Here is a 23502-nt window from a genome sequence, read left to right on the forward strand (position 1 = left end):
TATTATATTTATAACATACACACAATGTTATATTAAAATTACTTATGAATATATTGATTTAAAATAACATAAGTAATCAAAAGTTAACTGAATATATTCTTGTTTGATTTTAAACTGTTCAGTTGAAAAATTGTTTAAGAAAATTTATTCATTAAATGCTTTAAAGAATGACAATTAACTTGCAACACAAGAAAGAAATACAGGCATTGAGAGAGATGAACAGCTATCAAACATAAAAAGTTTCTTTATTATAAGTTAAGTATCTTGGTATTAGATGAAATTGATTACATAATTTAAAATTGGGAAGAGATGAAACATTTATTCCTAAACTAGCATGCCATTACAAAGATATAAAGAAAAAAAAACTTTGTGGCAATTTCCAATAAAATTTGATATAAAAATAGCATATAAAAATCCTGTTAAGGAGTTCTCTAAGTAATATTACAATTGTTCATCTTTTATATGCTTGTACTTAATAAATACTTATATATTTGTATTTAAACTGACATTATGCTACCAAATTTAAAATCTTCCAATATTTTTCCGATTTTATGCATATTGACTTTAATTTTTTTTTTAAAGTTTTGATTTAATTCAATGACTGATGCAGTGTGATGCAAAAGGAAGAAAGTAGAAAATCATCTCTTGCACTAAATAGTAAAAAGACATCATCGTTGTGAATACATATAAACAGATAGAAAAACAAAATTTTATTCCGATAGACAGAGAGCAAAATTTAGAACTTTTATATCCCATGTATAGAAATATATTAAAAGCTATAAATTCAAAATTCCAAGTAAAATATAAATTTCTCATTTCAAATTTTGAACTTTACTACTAATACCTTTAATACTGAAAAATGACAGAATTTACATACAATAAAAAGTCTATTTATTCACAAAAAAAACTGTCAGATAAAAATTACGTAAAATTTTACGTACTCAGAAGAAATGTAAAACAAATCAATTTTCGTATTCTGTCGTGCATTTTGTAATATTTTACGAGGTTTGAAAAGCAGCAATATTCTTCTTCAACAATAACTGCGCCTTAACTTAAACTTAAGTGGCGTAAATATATATGGTTTCAATGGAAATAAAAGGAATTTTAATACATGACAGCAGTAATGTTAATAATCCATTGGAAGCCTCAATAATTCTTACAAAGCAGACAAAGTCAAAACAGAGGAAGTAAAATAGCTTCTAGGAATACTTCAAACTGTAAAAAATTACAAAGATGCAAAAATTGATTAAAATAATATAATATGATTATAGATTCTTTGAAAACAATAGAAACTTCCTAAAAATATACACAGTAAGTGAAGTTTTGTTTTCGAAATTGTTGAAATGTGAGTTGATGCCATACACGGCGAATCAAAGGTGAATGCTTTCTAATGCTGTTAGGTTGCGAATCTTTACTTGGATGAATTAAAAATCTAAGTAACAATAAATATTTTCAAACAAATTCAAAGATACAATTTTATCTTTATATTATTCAATAACTTTAAACGGTCGTTGTCTGAGAATTTTATCCAATTTTCTTATTCGTTTTTTTCTAATGTCGATGGTCCAGTTACAAGATCAGTGTAAATTATATTTAACTGGATCTGTAACGATAGAATTCGAAACTATAGGATGTAAACAAATCGGTCAGCTGTGGACTTCACACGTCCTAAATTTGAATCGAATGTAGATTCAAATTAAACTCGAACTTGTATTTAAAGAGGTCTCTGATTGATTCATCATCTGTACTTTTATTAGATTTTGGTATATTTAAAAAATATTACCATTCGAACATAATTTCCTGTTATGCATTTTTTAAAAATTTTTACTTGAAAATTTAAGATATTCTGTCTGTTCCTCATCTTTATATATATTCCTATATCAGGATTGTTGTTTTGTTGTCTTTATAAGTTTAACAACAATATTTCATGAAGAAAATATTGTGATACTTCAGCATATTGGGAGAACAAAATTTATTATTTCTCTAGCTCTTGAAACTGTTGTAAGTTTTTAATTCACGATTATTAATTTATTAGCTTATGTTTGTATGGCGTCCTAAAAATATGCATAATCTTTTTCTGTTATAATTTTATATTATGTATATTTCTTCAGTGACTGATTTTTAAAAAATATTTTATTAATTTTTTTTTCTTTAAATGATTTATTCTATCTGCTGTAGATTTAAATTTATATATAAGTGAAAATGAATTTCATTGTTAATTACAAAGTCGTTCTATGTGTATATGACATTTTTAATGTTTAAAGATTTTGTGTAGGATATAAATGCATTTTTTTTTTGTTGTTGTTGTTGTTGTTGTTACTTTCTGAAGTTATTATGAATAATGTAATGATTTAGTCCAGTTTAATGATTAGGAAACTTATATAAAAACTAAAGATGAAGTTATATTAAAATTTCTGAGCTTATCCAGTATTAATATTGTGAATACCTAAAAAAGCAAAGCTTTAGCTTTTTTAGATAAAGCTTTTAAACTTGAAAAGGCTATATGAATTAATTATGTCTTTTTTAAATGACAGTTTAATTTGTCCATTTGATCCTTCATTTGAATTCTTAGTTCTAGGGCCTGATTATTGTGCAGGCAATATCCTGGGGGCCCTACTACTTTTGAGTGCCTTAAGGATTAAAATTTTTTTTATCATTTTTTTCTAGGTAATTTAATTTTATTCTTCCATTTGTTTGGTTTGAAAGAGTTGTTTTCTTGAACTTCTTCAGATCAATAGAAAGCATCACCTATTATTATTATTTTCATTTTGTATGTGTGTGTGGTTGCAAATTCACTTTTCAGTTTGTGAGGTACAATTTATTTATAGGTGGTTCACAACTCAATAACTCTTGCAATTTTTTTTTATTAAACTAAATTTATATTACCTAGCAGTTAATCTGACCCTTCTCATATCCCTGAGTAATTTTATTGAACAGTATATAATTTTTATATATGAAATTGGACATTTACATTTAATTTGAAGTCAGAATTTTAATTGTTTAAAATGAATTTCAGCCAAAAAGAATACAAATTTAAAAAGTCATCATGACCGGTCCACAAGTGACATATTGCTGTGATATGGATAAGTCAGTTTTGATCTCAAATTTCGAGAAGCGAGGATGGATTCCTGTTGGTCCAGATGACGATTGGAATGTATACTGGTAATATACATTTTTCATTTTTTTCCATGAATTGTAGTTTCACAGATCTGCAATGAAAATTTTTCCTTAAAATTGTGTTTTTCATAGTTTTTTACTTACTGATTTTTGAAAAAATCATTTAAAAAAATTCTATTATGTACAGTTTTATCACAAGTCTAACGTGTACAAATATTTTATATTTAATAATAATGTAATATTATTTGTTTAAATTTATGAAAAAATTTAGATTTTAATAGTTTTTACATTATGTAAATTCAGTCTATTATTTATTAGGGAAAAAAAACAACAACATATATTTCTAAACAGAGAATTTTTTGGGATTTTCGTGCAAAAAACGCTAGTACAATCCACCAAAAAACTTATTATTACTCAATTTATAAAAGTTAAAATCAAGATAAAAAAAAAGTCGTCTGATTTGGAAGAATGCTCTCTTTAAAAATATGTAAATTGCATTCACATATACTATATATTTATATTTTTATAATTTTGAAATTTTCCGATTGCAACCCTTAATTTTTCGTCTGTTAACTAATTATGCATAATGTGGAATCCTGAGCTATCAATTTTAGGCAAATAAATTCAAAATTGCAGGAGGTATACAAGAAAAAGTTTTAGAATTGTTTCATTGTATACAAATGGAGCAAATAGGTCTTTTAATTAATACTTCCTTTCTCTAAGTTTCTATTTCAGTCGTTAATGCGTTAACGACTCTTGACTTTTGAGGGGGGGGTATAAATACCGTTAGTACCAGTGAAACAAGATTAAATAAAATTCTAAATTCCCTACTTTTATTTCTGTATTTAATTCTAATTAAATAACAGAAAAATATTATTTTCGACCCATATTGTTTAAAATAAAAAAAAGTTATGAGCATAACATGAATTTATAAAAATAAGTTTATTAAAATTTAAATTTTTTTTAAGTTTTTGAAACAGTTGAAAAATAAGTCTTATGCTTATTTTTTGGAAGCGTTCCTTTACAAATGCAACATAAATAACATTATGTTGTTGATCTGCATTTTCAAGTTTCCACCAAACGATATTTTAAATGACTTTTTAGAACTTTTTCTGACATTTAATCTCATTTTTATCAAAGAAGCATGTTAAAAGAAAATAAACAAAAAAATTATTGAAATGTTTATAAACTTTTTTAAAAAATTATTTTGTGAAAGTCTAATGACAGTGCATTGTCCACTTAAAGGAGACGTTTTTGTATTTTAATAAAATAATGTTTTATTTATTCATATATCGCTCTCTTTAAAATTTGCACTTTTTACAGAATTTTTCTCTCTGTTTTTTGTTTGTTTGTTTTTTCATTAATTAAAGATCTCACAAACAATTCCTAGAACTGTAATCGTCTCTACTCTTGTTCCAAATGAAACTTTCTCTTAAAATGTCATTTGAATAGAATTTGTTATGTACATCGATTTTTCTTCCTCTTACCATGGAATTTATTTTAAGAAGAAAAAGAAAAAAATCTTAACTTAAAACAATGTTGAAAGACATGCTTTATTTTCCATCTTTTGTTTCAACGATTTTCTTATTCTTGCCAGAGAACCCATTAGTAAAACTATGATGCCCCTCCCCCCACCACCACAAAAATTAAAAATTTTGTGGTTCTGAAAAATTTTGCTTATTGCTGCATATTTTAAAAATTATTTGACGGAAATGGATAAAACTTGGCGAAATTACGTTTTTTAGATAATTTTTTTTTTCGATTAGCATCAAATTTTTTCATTACTTTCAAATATTAAAATTTTTAACTCAAAAGTTAATTAAAAATTTAAAATGTGCTTTCATATTTTTAAATATACATTTAAATATAAACTAATAATTTTTTTAAATATATTTATAAATAAAATAAAACATTTTCTCTTTTTTATTTAGTATTTTAAAGAGCAATAAGAATTATTTTAAACAATTTTTTAAGTTTTGAAATATATTAAAAAAACGGGAGCTCTAATTCAACATTAAGAATTCACATTTTCTGTTCTTTATAACTCATCAACCGTTTATTCGATATTAAAAAGGTTATATGTATTCGACTATTTTCATTTGGAAAATTCAAATACACATTCAAAATCAAATATTTTTGTTTGAAAAAATGGTTACGAATCTGTTATGTTGCTTCCCAGCATAGTTAGTTCTATCTTAGGAAAGATAGTTTTACAGTCAGCTCTGTTGGATAATAATCGGATGCCGGATGTATTCCCCCGGGTTTAGCAACAAACTTGGTAGCCATTTGGCGACAAAATGGATGAAACCAGAATGTTTAGAGATTTTGGCGATAGGAGACGAGTAATGCTTGATTGTTCAAGAAACTTCTTTGGAAGCTATAAAAAGCTATCTTCCGGAAGCTATAAAAGGGCGGGTATCGAAGCAGGAATCAGTCGTAGAGTGAGTCAGTGACGAATTAATTGGATCATTCCAGTGAAGTTCAAGCAATTAGTGGATTGAGAATTTGTGCCGTGCAGGGAGTTTTGGAGACAAGTATTGAAGAAGCATTGAGTCGCGTGTGGAGTAGCCTTTCGTATAGTAGTGAGTCGGCAGTTGGGTATTGCTAAAGCGAAGAGACAGTGGAGAAAAGCAGGCCTTAGTGTATAGCTATTACATAGATCCCTCCTCCTGCTTTTTGTCTGAATTTCTGAGCCACTAAGGCATGTTACAAATTTGCTGAGCCATTACATTTTGTAATCTTTCTAGCACTGAGATGTGGATCTTTGCAGCAGTTCCCCAAATGCGTGATGCATATGTGATTAAAGGCCAGAGCATGGTTTTGTGGATTAGAAGTTTGTTCTTCTGAGAAAGTTTCGATTTATAATTTAGGATGGGATAAAGCTTGGCTTTAGCTCCATTAATGTTGTTTTTAATTCTGTTGGCATGCTTTATAAAATTTAAATACTTATCCAGAGTGACTCCAAGGTAAAGTGTGTCATTTCTCCATGCTATCGCTTTATAAAGCAATTTTGATGGTAGTGAAAGCTTTCTTTACCAGGTGAAATATATGGCTTGGCATTAAAATTAAAATGATTTTTAAAAGGTATTTTTATTCCGAGACCTGTGTTTTTAGTAAAATTCTTCTTTTATACTTCTGTTTAGGTTACCTAGTAAGATTATATTATGATACCACTCTTATTTATGATTTATTATCTTAGGTCCTCAGTTTTGACTGTGAGAAATATTTTCAGTGTAGAAACTGGATACAGACTTTCAGATAATCAGTAAGTCATATTTTAATACTAGAGTAGTTTTAGAACACTCTTTATTAAAAAAAGAAAAACTATTAAATTGTTTTATGTATACTTTGCATATTGATAAAAATAGATTAAAAAAAATGAAATAAAAGTAAATCTCTATTTTGAAAGATTACTTAAACCATGCATTCGCTAAAAGTTTTGCAGCTTATATTCAATTTTCTTTCAGTAATTATGTTAACAGAAAACAAATAATATTTTGGCTTAAATTTTGAAATTTCATGAATCCATGCATGAGTCTAAAAAGTTTAGAATTATATCTGTCTGTAAATATGAGTACTGAAAAACAAGCTAAACTAGACTGATGAAATTTTGTATGTGGTATTTACATTAATTTGTAGATTGCCTATTCACATGTAGTTTATTTGCCTGTCTATGTACAAATGAACGCAGTAACTACAAAATGGAAAGAACAAGATAGATAAAATTTGGTATACAATTTTAAAATCTAAAGTGTATATTTGTATCAAATTTTGGACCAGATTTGTGTAAGGATAACTGTGTTTTGTTCTGTACATTTGCATGTATATAAGCCTGATATATCAAAAATGCAACTATTTAGATAAATGAAATTTGGTATCAAACTGTTGACAAAAAGATCTTCAAAATGTATACTCGGTTTTTCTTCCTTATACTAAATAGAACAAAACTCTTATATGCTCTCTGAAAATAAAAATCTGAGCTTTTGGCATTCATGGTCTCAATTTTTATTTGAAGGTGAGGGGAGGTATAAAATACGATAACTATGAATATCATATATTTTATTTGATTTGTTCATACTAATAAGTTATTATATTTTATTGGTATATTCCTGTTTCAGAATTATTAATCATTTTCCAAATCATTATGAGTTAACAAGAAAGGATTTAATGGTAAGAAATATAAAACGCTATCGACGTGAACTAGAAAGAGAAAACAGCCCTTTATCTGAGAAAGATGAGAATGGAAAATATGTGCACTTGGGTAAGTTATTTTCTTTTGTTACTTGTAAAAGAAATAAGTATATTATTACTAGATTGATAATAGCTTTCCTTTGTTTTTGGTAGATTTTATTCCTGTGACATTTATTTTACCTGCTGATTACAATATGTTTGTGGAGGAATTCCGTAAGAATCCTTCTAGTACATGGATTATGAAACCCTGTGGAAAATGTAAGTATTATGAATATTTTATATTTATGTACTGCTAATATTTTATATTTATATGTTACTATTATTTTATATTTTTGTTTTTCTGTGAAATGTTATTTCACTTTAAAAGGATGGTTTCTCATTCTATTAAAATGTTGCCTTTTATGTATGAAATATTCAATGTTTGTTTGTTTGTTTTTTCTGTAAAGCTCAAGGTGTTGGAATCTTTCTTATAAATAAACTTTCTCAATTGAAACGTTGGTCTCGAGATAGTACAAGGTAAGTATGAAATTATTCAAGTTATTGATTTAATAGTATTTTTGAATCAACTATGTCTTTTGGTTTAAGTAGCCTACTATGGTAAAAAATACACATTAAGTTGATAAGAGAAGTGAATTTTATTTTTTTATTCGGCTTAGATTTTTGAAATAAATAGCACTTTTATGCTACAATTTCAAATTTTTTACTTTCTCAAAATTGATATTTTTTAGAACAATTTTATACCCTCTAACTTAAAAGATTTAAATTTATTTTTCAAATATTTAGTTACCTAATAAATGAAAAACATTGAATATTTTATGTATTAACTGAATAAAATGCCCTGTATGTGATGTGTCTGGATGCTTTATATTTTTCTATTCTAAAATTATACAAACGTTTATCAGGAGAAATTACAATCTTGCCAGAATTTCATTTTTCTTTTTAATTTCTCAAAACTGATCTTTTTAAAAAAATTTAAATGCAATTTCATTATCTTTCTCAAATTTATTTTTAAATGAATGTATCATTCAGATATTATAAATATTTAATACCTTTAGAGTATATAAAGGACAAACGAGAATTAATCTCTCAAATTATTGAGTGAAAAGCTATTGTCTACATGAAAATGTCTTATTGATCACATTCAATTTACTATTATAGCAAAGTGAAGTGTAAGCACAGCAATATAAAAAACTTTATTTTCATCAAAATATCAGTTACCTTTATCTATTAGTTTTACAAAGTATTGAAAAATCATGAAGTTATCATGTAGTTAGATATAAATTAACATCTAGTAGAATAAAAAAAATATATTCATTTTACTTCACTAATCAGTTTACTTGAAATCGTATATTAGATTTTGGCTTTTCTAATTTTTGAAATGGTCTCAGTATGCTCAGTCTGATTCAAAATTTATTCAATTTATAAACTGACTAGCCGCCTTTGGCGACCAGCCGGTTCGCCAATCTTAATGCTCGTTAAAATTTTAATAATTAAATATTTTATGTATTTCCTTCTTTAATAGCTTCTTCATCAAAATATTTTAAAACTTCAAATTTTGACAGTCATATAATTCATTCATAATATTATAAAGACCTTCAGTCATAACGTAACATGTATCTCTCTACTTTTCTGTTAGCACCCGTAGAATTACTGCTTTAAATTAAAGTGGATATTTTTTACTGAAACAAAGCATTTTTTTTTATATGATTACTGAAAACAGAGTCACTGAGCATTTAAACCTTAGGGACACTAAAGAATATCTTCCTTAATTTACGTAATATCTCAAGAATTTGTCAACAAGATTTCCTCGTATTCATTACGAACAGATCGCTTAATTAACAATGTTTTAATTTTAAATACATCAAACACTAAGAAAATAAACAGAATCGTTTAAAATAATTGGTCGAAAAATGTTAAGCCTAACCTCATTAGCGTGGGAAGAAACTGAAGTCTAACTCTTTTGGCGGTGGGGAAATTTTTTTAAATTAATAATTAAAATTCTAACTAGAAATTCAAAAAAAGAGACCTCAGGTGCACATTCTCGACCTTCAAGGTATACATGTATCAAATTTGGTAGATGTAGGTCAAACGGTCTGGCCTGTAGAGCACCAACACACACATTGAGCTTTATTATAAGTATAGATATAGATTATAACAGTATCTTTTATTCTTTTTTGCAAGCAAAATCTGAATATAAACTTTTTCTTTACAGTTTCAATCCAGCTGTTGTAAAAGAATATTATGTCATATCAAGATACATAGACAAACCTCTATTGATTGGAGGACGGAAATTTGATCTAAGGATATATGTATTAGTGACTTCTTTCAGGCCTTTGAAAGCATATATGTATGTTTTTTTTTCTACTTTGCCAATATATTTATTACATTTAAAACATATTTTCATAACATTACAAGAATTTAATATTATAATTACATTTAGACAGTTAAGGTATACCATATATGAAAAAGTAATTATTTTCTTCCTATTACGTTCTATGATATAATAGAGTTAGAAATTATAAGTAGATAGCAAATATTTTTGTGGCTTATTAATGTGCACAAGATGGTTTACTAAATCGATTATTCACTGCAATTTGATTTTTTTATTGCATTTTCTGTTATTTTCTAAATATAGACTCTAACTTAAAAATTTCAAGCTAGAAGCTACTGCTACTATATAATCGGAGTATTTTTTAATATATTTTTTTATACTGAGGCATTATATTCAAAGTTGCAACTAACTTAGTTCACCTTACTTAGATCAAAATAGACATAATTAATTAATTTCATATGGTGATAAGATTCTTTTAAGCTCTCTGGATTAGCTGATTCTTGAAACTAAGATTAATTATAAATGAAGCTGATGGTATATAAAAGACAATGAATGCCACATTCATTTTTTATGAATACCATGTGTTCCATATCATTTTTGATTATGTTTCTTAGGGCTGTAAGAAAGTGACTTAGAATAATTTTTGTTTTTATTTTACATATGAGTACAGATTTACATATATCACTTTGGATTATCTGTTTAAAAATTAATATAGAGATTAACAGTGATTTGTTGTTAAGAAACATCTGTTTCAAGAAACATATTAATTTTTATTTTTTATTATTTGGTTAGCATATATATTTAATAAATTAATCTAGAATTATTTTCTGAATATTTTCCTTTTTTTTTTTTATAGATATCGGTTAGGATTCTGTAGATTTTGCCATGTAAAATATTCTGGTAATATTAAGGAACTTGATAACATGTTTGTACATTTGACAAATGTATCTATTCAAAAACAAGCTGTAAGTATTATGCTACTAATAATTATTATTATTTATGTTAAATCTTGTAAATAGCCAGTTATTTTAATCTCTTAACTTTAATCTCCAAACAGTGATTTTTTAAGATGTATAAATCTTAATATAAACCTTAATCAAAATTTTAGAATATGAAGAATTTTTTGTATTAAGATTTTTTTTAAAGAATATATATGAATAAGTAATTATCTTAACTGTTTTTGACATGAAACACAGAAAAAGAAGAGCTGGTTGGATTGTTTGGAAAATTAACAATAGAAATTAATTAAGTACTTCTATATTAAATCATGTTTGTTTGTTTTTTTAACTTTCTATTAATAATTTATTTATAAATATAAATAGTTCGAACAACATCTTTCTGTTTTTTACATAATATTAACAAGTATTTAGAAGCATTTTTTTTTATAAAATTTCTCACAAATTCATCAAATATGTGTACTGTCTTTATAATATAAAAGAAGCATAATTCTAAAAAAAAAAAAAAAAAAAGGTTACTTGGAGATAAAAGTTTTTAGTTTTGGATTTCTTATAGTTAGTGTCCTGTATTTATTTTAGGACGAATATAATAGTGTTCATGGTGGCAAATGGACAGTTCAAAATTTACAACTGTACCTTGAAGGAACCAGGGGAAAAGAGGTATCATATTGTACAATAATTTAAAATTTATTAATTTTTGATTATAATTTCTTATGATTAAGCTGCACTAGTTTCACTTTTATTAAAGGTACTATTTGGACAATAATTTCCATAGCTTTTCTTTGTGATTTATTGATATTATAAAAAGATAATAGTCTATATTACGATCAATTCTTTATCTGTATGTATATCCTAAATGATATTTGTCTTAAATTTTAAATGTTATTTAAGCATTTTATTAATGATTTGTCTTTAATTGTTGGCAGATTTCTTTTCTTGATATTAAACTTCAACTAATCCATTAATTTGCTTCCAAAACAAAATATGTAGATAAAATAATATGTGAAATTAATGAAACTCTGAGGGTGTTTTTTTTTATAGTAGAAATATTTTTCATAATTTTGTAATATTATTCAATTTTGATTTTACTCATCCAATAATTAAATTAGCGCACTACAATAAGAAAGCAAAATTTCAAATTTAAAGAGCGATAATATAGTTTAATAGGTTCAATTTTATTGCAGAAATGAGTAAAAATGATAAAATATTTTGTGTAATGAAAATTATTTTAATTTCCTTATATGGTGAAAAGTATTGTCATAAGGAAAATATTATCTAAAAATTATTACATTTAAAAAAAAATTAAATGGCAACTAAGCTGATAGCATTGGATACATTTTTTCCCTTGAATATTCGTATGGTATAAATATTACTTTTATGCTACACAAATGTTATTTTCTTATGTGATAAAGGGAAAATGTGATTTTACTTAATTTTTAAATAATTCAAAATCCTAATTAAAATTTTTTTAAAAATTGCTCTGATGTGACATATTTTTCTCTCAAATATATATGTATCAAATTTAGTAGATATAGGTTCAATACTCTAAACTGTAGAGTCTCAACCTCAGAATAACTAGTGGCGAATCATTTTATTAAATAATTGAAAAGGATTGCTAACACGAATAATTAAGAGTGCAAGTTGCGAGTTTGTTGGAATTGAGTAATAGCCAATGAAAATATTCTTGGGAAGTATATTTTTTATTTGTCACTTACACAGTATCTATTGTATTCTAAAATAGTTCTTTAACAGTGCATTTCCCTTCAATTTTAATTCTTTTCAGGTAACTGATAAACTATTTGAAAGTATGAGATGGTTGATATTACATTCCTTGAAGTCAGTTGCAGTAAGTTTTATAATAAACAGAGCAAATATAAATTTAAAAAATATAATATCATTAATTTTATTCTTCTATTTGATATTATTTTAATTAAAATTTCTTTTTCAGTCTGTGATGGTTAGTGATCGCCATTGTTTTGAATGTTATGGGTAAGATATTATTTTATAAAATTTCTGTTTTCTACAAATTCTTGATATTGTATTTTACGAGTCATTTTGTAAATGATTTAGATTATTCAGATGTTTTTCTAATATTATTCAATATTATTAAAGTTTTCTGTGCTAGAAGTTTTTATAATACAAACAGTTTTGTAAATGAATATAAGCAAGTATTATGCTTTTGAAATGTGTGAAATGAAAGATGAATCTGGCAAAAATTGCTATATATTCAAAAAAAATTAATTAATATGATGATGTCAGTTTCTTAACATATATGTTTTGTTTCTTAAGAATTTCAGGAAAAAACACGTTTCTTAATTTTTACAATGCATCTAATTATCTTCCTGTTTTGTGTCAACAATTCATCGATAACTTCATCTGTCATTATGTAACAAAAAAATTTCGAAAAGTTCTGCAAAATGGTTTTTTGTAATTACCTACACATTTTAAAGTAAAAAAAAAAAAAACACTGAGCTTTACTTCTGCTTATTTTGAAATCTTTCATTTTAATTATACAAAAATTAATGATTAAAAAAAATTCTCTGAAAAAGAAGCTGTATTTTTCATTTCACACTATTCTTTATTATTATTATTATTATAAGTGCATTTTGAATTTTAAAAAATTATTCATATATTTTATTATTACTCATTGCATCTATTTTAGGTATGACATTATCATCGGAGATGATTTAAAACCTTGGCTGATTGAGGTCAATGCATCACCTGCTCTAACTGCAACAACTGCTAATGATAGGGTTATGAAGCAGAAACTTATTGATGATATTTTTAATATCTGCTTAGAAAATGGAGAATACCCTAAGTAAGATGACGAACCTCATAATTCACAAATAAAAGTTCATGTATTGCAATTAATTTAAAATATTAAATTAATGATATTAAATTAAAAATAAAATTAATAATTTTAGAATTTGATTCTTATTAAATGATATTAAGTCCATATTCATGAATCATTATTTCTTTTAACTTAATTTCTTAAGTTATCTTAATTCATCTTAATTTCGTCAGTTAATTTCAATTCAAATACTTAGTTCGATTGTTTTAATAACTTGCAATAAAAATTTTTAATAATTTAAGTTGCTTTTTTTAAATAATAGAAATTATTTGGTAACTTATTATTTTTGATGCTTTGATTGTTGATATAATTCTCTCAAAAATATTTTAACAAATCTCAATCAAAGAAATTTCTTTTTAGTGCGAAATGGAACAAAACTCCTGATAAATCACTGCTTGGAAATTTCGATATTTTGTAAGTTTCAGCACCCATTTTTTTTCTTTTTATATATATTGCTACAGATTTTTTTAATTTGTTTATTTTAAGTGTTTTCTTTTAAGTCTATCCCTTTTTTAAAAAATAATATAATTTTAATTATTAATTTTATATATTAGATAAATTTATAAAAAATAAAGATAAATGGTTTTTTAAAATTTTCAATTCGAAATTACAATATTTAATGCATTTCATTATTAAATTGTTCATAAGTAATTTCATTATTAATTATTCATAAGTAAATAAGTGAAATTACTTTTAAGTAAATACCTAAGATCATAAACACTTGTTGGTAGAATCTTAGCTTCGGAACAGGAAGGCCATAAGTTTGAAACTCAATTTCACGAAAGATCCACTATGCATATTGATATTTTGTACATTAAATCTAATGATCTGCTAAAAATAAACACCAAATCATATGATGTAAATGATTGGGGGCTGGAATTCTGATTCGAATCTCAGCGTCGTCTGTACTATGTCATCCTCATCGTAGTTCAGAATTACTATAAAATATATATATAATATTTTCAGACTAAAACAAAAGTTTGCCATTTAATAGTTTTGGTTTCACTATTTTTTGTTTTTATCAGAAGATGAGTGAGCCTTTAAAACCGAATGAAAATTAACGAAGATAAGCAGATTGGTGAAAAAGGAAAAAAAAAATCTTTCTTTGGTACTTAAATAAAGAAGACAGAATATAATATACACTAGTTGATTAGAAAAAAAAATAATAATGTATAAGATGTAAATGAAATAAATATAAGAGGATGTTAGTACTCACTTTTTAAAGTAATCTATAAATCGATCGAGGCATTTTGCAAACCATATGATTGACTTGTTTATACATTCATGTCCCTGCTCATTTGGCTTAATCTTAGAAATATATTGACATCGTTATTGCCGAGAATTGTTTTCTGACAAGCATTTTTTCATAACAAAAGGGTGATATCCTTAGGAGCGAAAAAAAAAAAAAAAGCTATATGGAAAATGGAATGATCTTACCCCTCCTAGAAAAGCTTTTATTTGGAATCTTGAATTTGGTGAACAGTTTCAGATCTGATATACAATATCTCCTTACGTCTGACTCAAAAAAGCGACACATTTTCATAACATGCTATTTACTCTTTGCATATTCACCATTAGCATCAAAGATTTGGGTTTAAATCCGATATTAAAAAACTTTTCACTTCAATGAAAAAACATTTGCAAAAAATGTTGACATTCCAACTCAACAACTCATCCAAAATTGAATGAACTTTTCCAACAAGATATTCTAGAACTAGCCTCATCTGCTGATTCTCTGAGCGGAAGTAAGTTCGCTCAGTATATTCACCTAGATCCTGGAAATATTAATGGGTTTTTAGCATTAGTCCTAAAAGGGCAAGTACACTTCCCTCCACCAAGAATGGTTTCTTTTCAAATAATGCTGTTTGTAGTCTTTTTTTATTTATCTATGCTCATAAAATGGTTTATGGTATAAAACAAATTTTAGTTTGTTGAACTTAATTTAAAATTGATTTAAATAATATGGTTTTCCATTGAACATACTTTGCAACTATTCATAGATCATATTAAGCAATTGTGAAAGACAGATTCATTGCCTAATAATTGTTACATTAGCTCCAGAACTGGATGTGCATCATACCAAACTGAAAAAAAAAAAAAAAACATTTAAAAATTTGTTTAGGTAAAATTTGCGATATATCTCTTAAATTTATTTTTCAGAGTGGATGAAGAAGCTACTGCTCCTGAAAGCGTTGTAGAAAAAGAAAATGTAAAAGCCAAGGGAGATTATAGCAAGACTGGAGCTCGAGCTAAAGAACGACATACTCCTCGATGGAGGTGATCTTAGTTGAATTTTATGTAACAAATGCTGGTCCATTGTGTTCATTTTTGTTCCTATGCTATATTTTTTTCAGATCATTTTCGTAATCACATCTTATCATTACTAGTCAAGAGCTAGAAAGACTTATTTATTGAATATGATATACACTTTGATGTCGGCAGTTTGTTATTTTTCTTATCTCACAGTTTCATTATGAAGCTTATCCATACCGGATGGCATGGATAAGCTTCAATATCAATCAATGTATAAAATGACATTCTTTAATTTGTGGGAATATGGGTAGCATTTTAGTGTCCGATTCTTAATTCCATTATGTTAAAAATCGTGGCATAGTAGAATCTAAATCTATGGTATTAATTAATGTGTGGTATTAGTATCAATATCATTTTTATTAAATAATATTACAAATTACTAATTTGAATTATGTCATTATTGATTTAAATTTAGACAAGTCAAAATGCTAAACAGAGATTAAAATGAAGATTTGGAAAATGCTCTTTATTAAAATAAGCAATGAGTACAAAAATATTCCATCTCAGGTCTATTTATAAATATTTTAGTAATATATTATAATTTGAGCCAGCAAATTAAATAGTAATTTAGCTTAGATATTGAATTGTCAAATTTTTCTTCTTGTTTGCATTTCGCTTGTCAAGATATGCCTTGATATCAATACTCAAGATAATTTTTTGCTATGTTAATGATTAGTATAGCTGGAATATTAACTTTTGAATAACACAGTGGAAAGGCTATCTTTAAATATGCAATGTTTACCATGCACATCATAAACATGCATATATTGTTATTATTTAGTGTCCTATTTGAATAGGCAATCTTTTGTGGTCAATATCCAATTTTAAATCCTTTTTGATTAAATTGCAGTAGTTATAAATATCTTTTTAAAAAATTCTACAAATTTATCAATTTAGGAACTCACAACTTAGTGCTTCTCTAATGAAAATTTTAATAAAAGCTATAATCATTATTTGGAATCACTATTTATTATAATCATATCAAAACTGTTAATTTTTAGATTAAGAATTATATTGATATGAAACTGCGAGCCATTTGTAGCTAACTGTATATTGTTAGATGGAGCATTTATGTGCTATCTATTTGTAATCTCTGCCGGCATCAATGTGTTGAAGAAAGGCACATTTATTGGGTGTGCTTAAAATCAAAGTGATAAGACTGAAGAAATTTTTTATAGTTATTTTTTTATAATTATGTGTTATATTATTTATTAATTACATTATAATTCTTTTTGGTGTATGTAATATTTATTTATAAAAAAGTTAGAATTTTATTTTTAGTTTATTAAAAGAATTTATAAAATATTTTATGTATATTAAAAAACACACACAAAGGTAGCTTTTTTAGAGTTGCACAATATGAATTTAATTTATTAATATATATATGAATTTCTTATTATTATTTAATAAAAATCATATATCTATATTAAATTTTAGGATGTGCAGTGATTAATCATTTCTTGAATGAATGGATAGATAATTTTTATTTTTATTGCATACATCGTCATGTTATTTTTCTGTGATTTGAATATTCTAATTAACTAAAAAAATTATCTTTTATTCTGCTCTTTGAATGTATCAACTCAATGAAATATTATTGCATACCTGATTGGTTGGTTAAAAATGGTTGTAACCTGTGATACCTCCAGCTTTTTTTTTTTTTTTTTTTTTAGATTTTATTCTATTTTTATAACAATTTGTTTACATTTTCACACAAAGATTTCGATAATCATGAGTACTTAAAGATATATATATATATTTCAAGAAACATCTTATTATATCAGTTTGGTTGTGAACATGTGTCATTATTCTATGAAATTTCTAGATTTTTAGATAGACAAATCGAAAAAGTGCTTAGGCTTATTTCTCATTAAAGCTTAAAATTTCTCAAAAAATTGATTAATGCACATACCGAAATTATTTTTAAATAGAGCGACACTATATTATTGGGTTACAGAGCTATGTAACCTTTTCTTAAACATAATCAAATTCAGAAATTGATAGCTTCTATTTACATCTTTTTTTTTCTTCCTCTCCTAAATTTTTTTTTAAAATTAAATGTTAAATCTGAATTTAATTATAAATTAGTTGCTCACATAAAAGCAGTTGTTCTCCAAAGAGAAAAGTATAATGTATATTTTTAATCTGCATTAATTGGAAGTAGAAAAGATTAAACTGATGTAAAAAACATTCATTTAATATCATAGAAGGGAAAAACTGTTAAATCAGAAAACAATGTTGTGAAAAAGAGAGAGAGAGAGAGAGAAAAAAAAAAAGAATTTAAATATTTTTTTCCCAGCAAAGTTTGTTGTTGAATTGATGAGCTGGTTGTGATGCGTCAACAATTATTTTTTGTATATAATTTGAAATTTCAAATTATATATACTGAAAAAAATATATTCTAGAATAATTTTAAATATATTTTAATCAACTAGTTGATTTAAGGTAAGTCCAAATTAAATACTTAGGAAGTGGCTATTCCCTATTAGCATAACATATCCAGCAAAATTGTTATTACAATATTCTTACGATATTGTTCGACATTCCTAAAATCAAACAGCGTGGAGATATCATACAATAATCTTTAGCTAATAAGATCAGGCATAACTTTACCAGATATTAAGACAAACAGAATTCTGATTAATGTATTAATGAAATTTTGATTTTGTAGTTACAGCATTGGAGAATGAAGAAAAAGTTTTGAAATTATGCCTTGTAATATAAACAGTATTCTTCTGTTGTTTGAAAGACATCTGATTCAAATTAGTAGAAGAAAATTATCTACAAAAACGAACAAGTTTGGATTGAAATAATGAAACTTAAATATCTATAGTAAATGGATGACTTATTTAAAAAGTATGTAAAAGTTTCTGGATATATATTTCTTTATTATTATACCTAGAGAACTATAAATTTATGTTAAATATTTAAGAAAATATTCATCTGTTTTTAATGGCATTTAAATCAACCTTTTTTTACTAAAGTTTTTTCAGATATAAATGAGAGTAATTGCAGTTCAATTTCAAAGATCTAAGCAACTAAAGAATAAAAATCTAATATAATTTCAAATAAATTAAGATAATAATGTGATACAGCCAGGGGTACATATTTTCAATAAAGCAGAAAAAAAACAACATTTTTTTAAAATTATTGAAAAATAACTAATATCTCATTATATCATTCCACAACATTACTTACCTTCATGATATCCGAAAATTAAAATAAAATGAAATTGCTGTGCTTAGCTGGATATTTTTTTTCATATTGTAGCAATTAGTAAATTCTGAGAATTTCTGAATTTTATAATTTTTTTCTTTCCTAACTAATATAAAGTCGATGTGATAGGTCAGACATTTGATTTACTCAATAATTTTTTTCTTGGCTCTTCTAGCATTAGATTGTTATCAGAACCATACACATTAATAGTTATTGTGCATGATTGATATTTAACAGAAAAAGAATGGCTAGTTATATGAAAAAAAAAAATTGGTAAGATACCCAACTGCATTCTTAAAACCTTTCTGTAAAGCTTATATTCCTCACCTTTTTAAATTTTGTACCACATAAATAAGTATAAGAAATATATGCACCTTCATAAATTTCCAAAAATTAAATTTCTAAATGAAGTATTTATAACGATAAAACATGTTATATTTATATTATTCAATTATATTTATAAATAAAGCTTTTACATCATAATAAACTATAAATATAGTGTATATTTATATTTTATTATGATATAAAAGTTACATGTACATGTATATGTGTGTGTGTGTGTGTGTGTAAACATAATTTTTTTAACAGAATCGTGGCCGAAGACAGAGAAGACACTTTGAATTTTAAACTTCTTTTTGTTTCTATCCTGGGAGGCATAGTTTATGTACAAGAAGCACTGGCGGACTAGCGTCCGTTCACCAGCGATACAAGAACAGAAGAGTGTAAAAAAGAGCGAAGAGAGAGAAAATATTTTCTCCAATGTTTATATATTGTGAGATTCTGATAAGGATTTCTTTATAAGTGTCGATTTAGACAAGGGAAATTCATATATCTTTGAAATTTGCTTGGCTGGACAGTTTTATTTATCCCTTCACTTGGAGTGTGGGAACTTGTTGTTTTCCACTATTTTAGAACTCGTGTTGAATTAATTAAATAAAAAAGGTGGAATGGGATCAGTAAATAAGAGAACATTTTAGGATGAAGTTAATCTGGGCTAAAGTAAGCTAAAATGTAGGAAATTAATTAAGTTTAAATTAGATTTTAAAATATCATTACACACACACATATTTATAACTTTATCTTCAATAATTTCAAATATAAATCAGGTTCAACTTATAGCTGTGTCCTATATTTATTTTTAATGAATTGTATGATTGAAAATCTAGATTTTCAAAAATAAGATGTTTTGAAAATCAGTGAAAGATTTATCGCCTTTCTGAAGTATACTTACATTCATATCTTAATTTTAGCTACAAATTGCATGAGTTAACTTATTGCTTTTGTTTTTAATTCATTCATAAGATTTCTATTATATGAAATATCTAAAAGCTAGTATTTTTACTGAGACAAAATGTTTGATCTTTCATTTTAATTGTAGTTGAATGAGAAGTTTGAAAATTTGAAATTTATATAATATCACGAAGATATATTTGTACTAAAATAAAATTTAAGTTAATAAGCCATAAATAATTTAAGTTAATTATGTGTACAGAAATGTGTGAAAAAAATGTGTAGTCCGTCTTTATCTACACCGCAATTACTCCAGTATACATCTTTCTTAGAACTTATGAGATCCAGTAATCTAGATAAATATATACGTTTTTACATCAAGTCGAGTGTTTAACAACTTACTATTCTGTGGTAAAGTTTCATAATAAAGCAATGAAACAACAATCCTAAAGAAAATTTAACATTTTCTGTCTATTTTAAGGTCAATATCTGCATGCCTTATTATTAGAAATGTTTAAAATTCAACTATCATGTTTAGTACTTAATCTACTATTTGGGTATTAAGTGTACAAGAATTTAGCAGTATTATCTTATATATTTTACTTATTTCTATAAATGTTGATTGCAAAGTATTTTATTTATTGCATAAAATTTATGCTAAGATTTATTTATTTTTAATATGTAGTTTTCATATATATCAATATTTTATTTATTTTTTAGATAGAAAGCTTTTATATGTTTATTGATATGATGAAGATTTATTTATATTGGTGAAATTTATAAAATATATCTGTGATATATATTTATTTGAATAGAGATTTCTGGTGCAAAATATGGCAATAAAGCTTTAAATAAATACTATTGTCTTGCTCTGATTTTATTTAAAATTTCAACATTACTCTCAGACTGGGTATAAAATTCATATTTAAATGTTTTGTACGACACAGGCTTAATTTTATTAATTTTTTTTCTTCTATTGGGATATCAAGCTTGGGGAAAAGAGAAAATATTAACTCTGAGTAAACAGTTAAAGGGAGATTAATAAATGAATAATGAAAGTGACATAAGCAATAAATTTCTATATACAATATATATGTTTCAGTACGACATATAAGTTTTTCTGGAAAATGATTAAATATATCAGTAGCTATACTTAGCTCAAAAATGTACCTGATTTTACTCAGTAGATTCAAACTCAAGTTCAATATATTATTGCATGATACATTTTAAATCGTGCATTTTGGCATAGTCTGGTTTGACTTCATCAACTTTTGCATTCTGTTGAAACAATTTTACATAATGCAATTTATTGAAAGAATGCCTGTTCAAGTTCAATATATTATTGCATGATACATTTTAAATCGTGCGTTTTTGCATAGTCTGGTTTGACTTCATCAACTGTTGCATTCTGTTGAAACAATTTTACATAATGCAATTTATTGAAAGAATGCCTGTTCAAGTTCAATATATTATTGCATGATACATTTTAAATCGTGCGTTTTGACATAGTCTGGTTTGACTTCATCAACTGTTGCATTCTGTTGAAACAATTTTACATAATGCAATTTGTTGAAAGAATACCTACCTAAGAAAATCACCATGTTAAACTATCAATCATGAGCGAAAGTGACAATTTTTCTTTGATACAGATGTCCACAAGGAGCAATTTTTAATTATAATTTTAAAACTAGCAAACAGCATGAAAGATTGAATTTAATTACGGCAAAGAATTATTTTTATAAAATTGTCTAGAATTAATGATGAAAAATTTATAAAAATTAGAGGAAACAATTCTTCGCCAATGAAATTGGTGTCACAGGTGGTATTTATTTCCCTATGTGTGATGCAAGATGTTAGTGAATTTGAGAATATTTCATTGTAAGATTTCCTAATATGTGTAATAACGAATTATAAAGCAAAGATTAACGAGCGGAAGTGGTCTCCCAAAAACTTTCTCGCATACTCTTTAATAAACTTGTCATTCCAGTGAACGCCTTTCATAGCAGTGGCGTACGATAGGTGCGCAATATTAACTTTTTACTGCATCTGTTATGTCATTCTTGGCGAATTATTTGGCGATTAATTCTTGGTATATGTAGAGAATATCCAAAACTGAATTTATATTTTCACAAACGATTAAACAAAAATTTTACACTACACTGCTCTTGTAGTCAAAAGATCTCATACCAAATTTCATATATTTAAGTCATTGCGTTTTTAAATTACCGAATTTACAAGTTTTTGAAAGCACAGACCGACAGACAGTCAACCAGTTGTCGGATTTGGCACAAAATTTGACAGGGGTCTACACTATAGATGTTAAATCTATGTAACGAATCTTATCTATCTGGCTCTCTTCGTTTTGTAACTATCGTATTAACATATATTCGGATAGCTGGACATACAGACTTCCTCCGAACGAATTTTGTTCAAAATTTGATAGAAATGTGCAAATTTGGTGTGAAGACCATATAACAAATTTCAACCGTCTAGCTCAAAGGGTTTTTGAGTTATCTTTGTCTCAGACAGACGGACATTTTCTAAAAATGTATTTTTTAAACTCAGGGAGTTCTAAAACGTAAAGATTCGTCAAAAGCTCGAGTTCGAATTTTTTAACGATTTCTGTACTTTCTCTATTCATTAATGCTACTTTAATTTGAATTACACGCATAACTAAAACATTTACTACTATACAATGCAAAATGTATTTTTTAGTAGTAAATAAAGAGTTTTTAGTATTTAGTTTTATTATCTTTACAAAAAGCATAGGCGAAAATTACTTGGCGGCACGTCTATACCTCATTAGACATCTCTTTAGAAAAATGACACGTTGATCCATAAAGGTTCGCCACCCCTGGTCTAGAAATAATTTTCATTAAAAATAAAAGGACACCATAAAAATGGTCATTCATTAAAAATAAAAGCAACAAAAATTTATATTATGATTTAAGATGATGCAGATACAGTAAATAAACATCAATCGGATATTTTTAGCATACGCACAAAATCTTAAATTTATTTCTTTACTCTGAAATTTTGTGAGACAATTCTACTGATGTTTTTGTCGATAGCAACGTCAAGTACAAGCCGAGAAAGATCTTGCTTTTGTAGCTTAGCTGTTAACTGGCTTATAAGCTTTCACTACAGATCTTTTAGCTAACTAAAGCTTATATTTTCATTCCCTAAAGCTTCAGTACGGGGGGGGGGGGAAGAAAAAGAAAAAAAAGCTATTTTGAGTATAAACTGACTTTAAACAAGTCATAAAAACTTTCGCATCTATAAAAGCGAGAAAAGTG

The 23502-nt window shown here is 26.0% G+C and overlaps 1 protein-coding gene across 2 annotated transcripts; it reads left to right on the top strand.

The window, feature by feature from the left end:
- The first annotated feature begins 1636 nt into the window (after positions 1-1636).
- LOC129972692 (polyglutamylase complex subunit TTLL1-like) lies at positions 1637-20781 on the top strand. Of its 2 annotated transcripts, none has more exons than XM_056086915.1 (16): positions 1637-1722; positions 3017-3162; positions 6317-6382; positions 7236-7378; positions 7462-7566; positions 7755-7824; positions 9521-9655; positions 10497-10605; positions 11176-11256; positions 12380-12442; positions 12545-12585; positions 13259-13414; positions 13808-13861; positions 15608-15724; positions 18432-18616; positions 19565-20781. In XM_056086915.1, exons 2-15 carry the CDS (start codon positions 3047-3049, stop codon positions 18448-18450), a joined length of 1275 nt encoding a protein of 424 aa, XP_055942890.1. In that variant the 5' UTR covers positions 1637-1722; positions 3017-3046; the 3' UTR covers positions 18451-18616; positions 19565-20781. The 2 variants fall into 2 exon arrangements, with proteins under 2 accessions (XP_055942890.1, XP_055942889.1); XM_056086914.1 differs by having other exon boundaries at positions 1643-2001.
- The last annotated feature ends 2721 nt before the right edge of the window (positions 20782-23502 follow it).

The sequence above is a fragment of the Argiope bruennichi genome, chromosome 6 (assembly GCF_947563725.1).
Source record: "Argiope bruennichi chromosome 6, qqArgBrue1.1, whole genome shotgun sequence".
In the NCBI taxonomy this organism is placed as follows: Eukaryota; Metazoa; Arthropoda; class Arachnida; order Araneae; family Araneidae; genus Argiope; species Argiope bruennichi.

Coding starts and splice junctions, on each gene's coding strand:
- LOC129972692 (XM_056086915.1), top strand. CDS start 3,047: ATGACCGGTCCACAAGTGACATATTGCTGTGATATGGATAAGTCAGTT. Junction 7,379..7,461: donor TGGAAAATATGTGCACTTGG/GTAAGTTATTTT, acceptor TGTTTTTGGTAG/ATTTTATTCCTGTGACATTT. Junction 10,606..11,175: donor TATCTATTCAAAAACAAGCT/GTAAGTATTATG, acceptor TATTTATTTTAG/GACGAATATAATAGTGTTCA.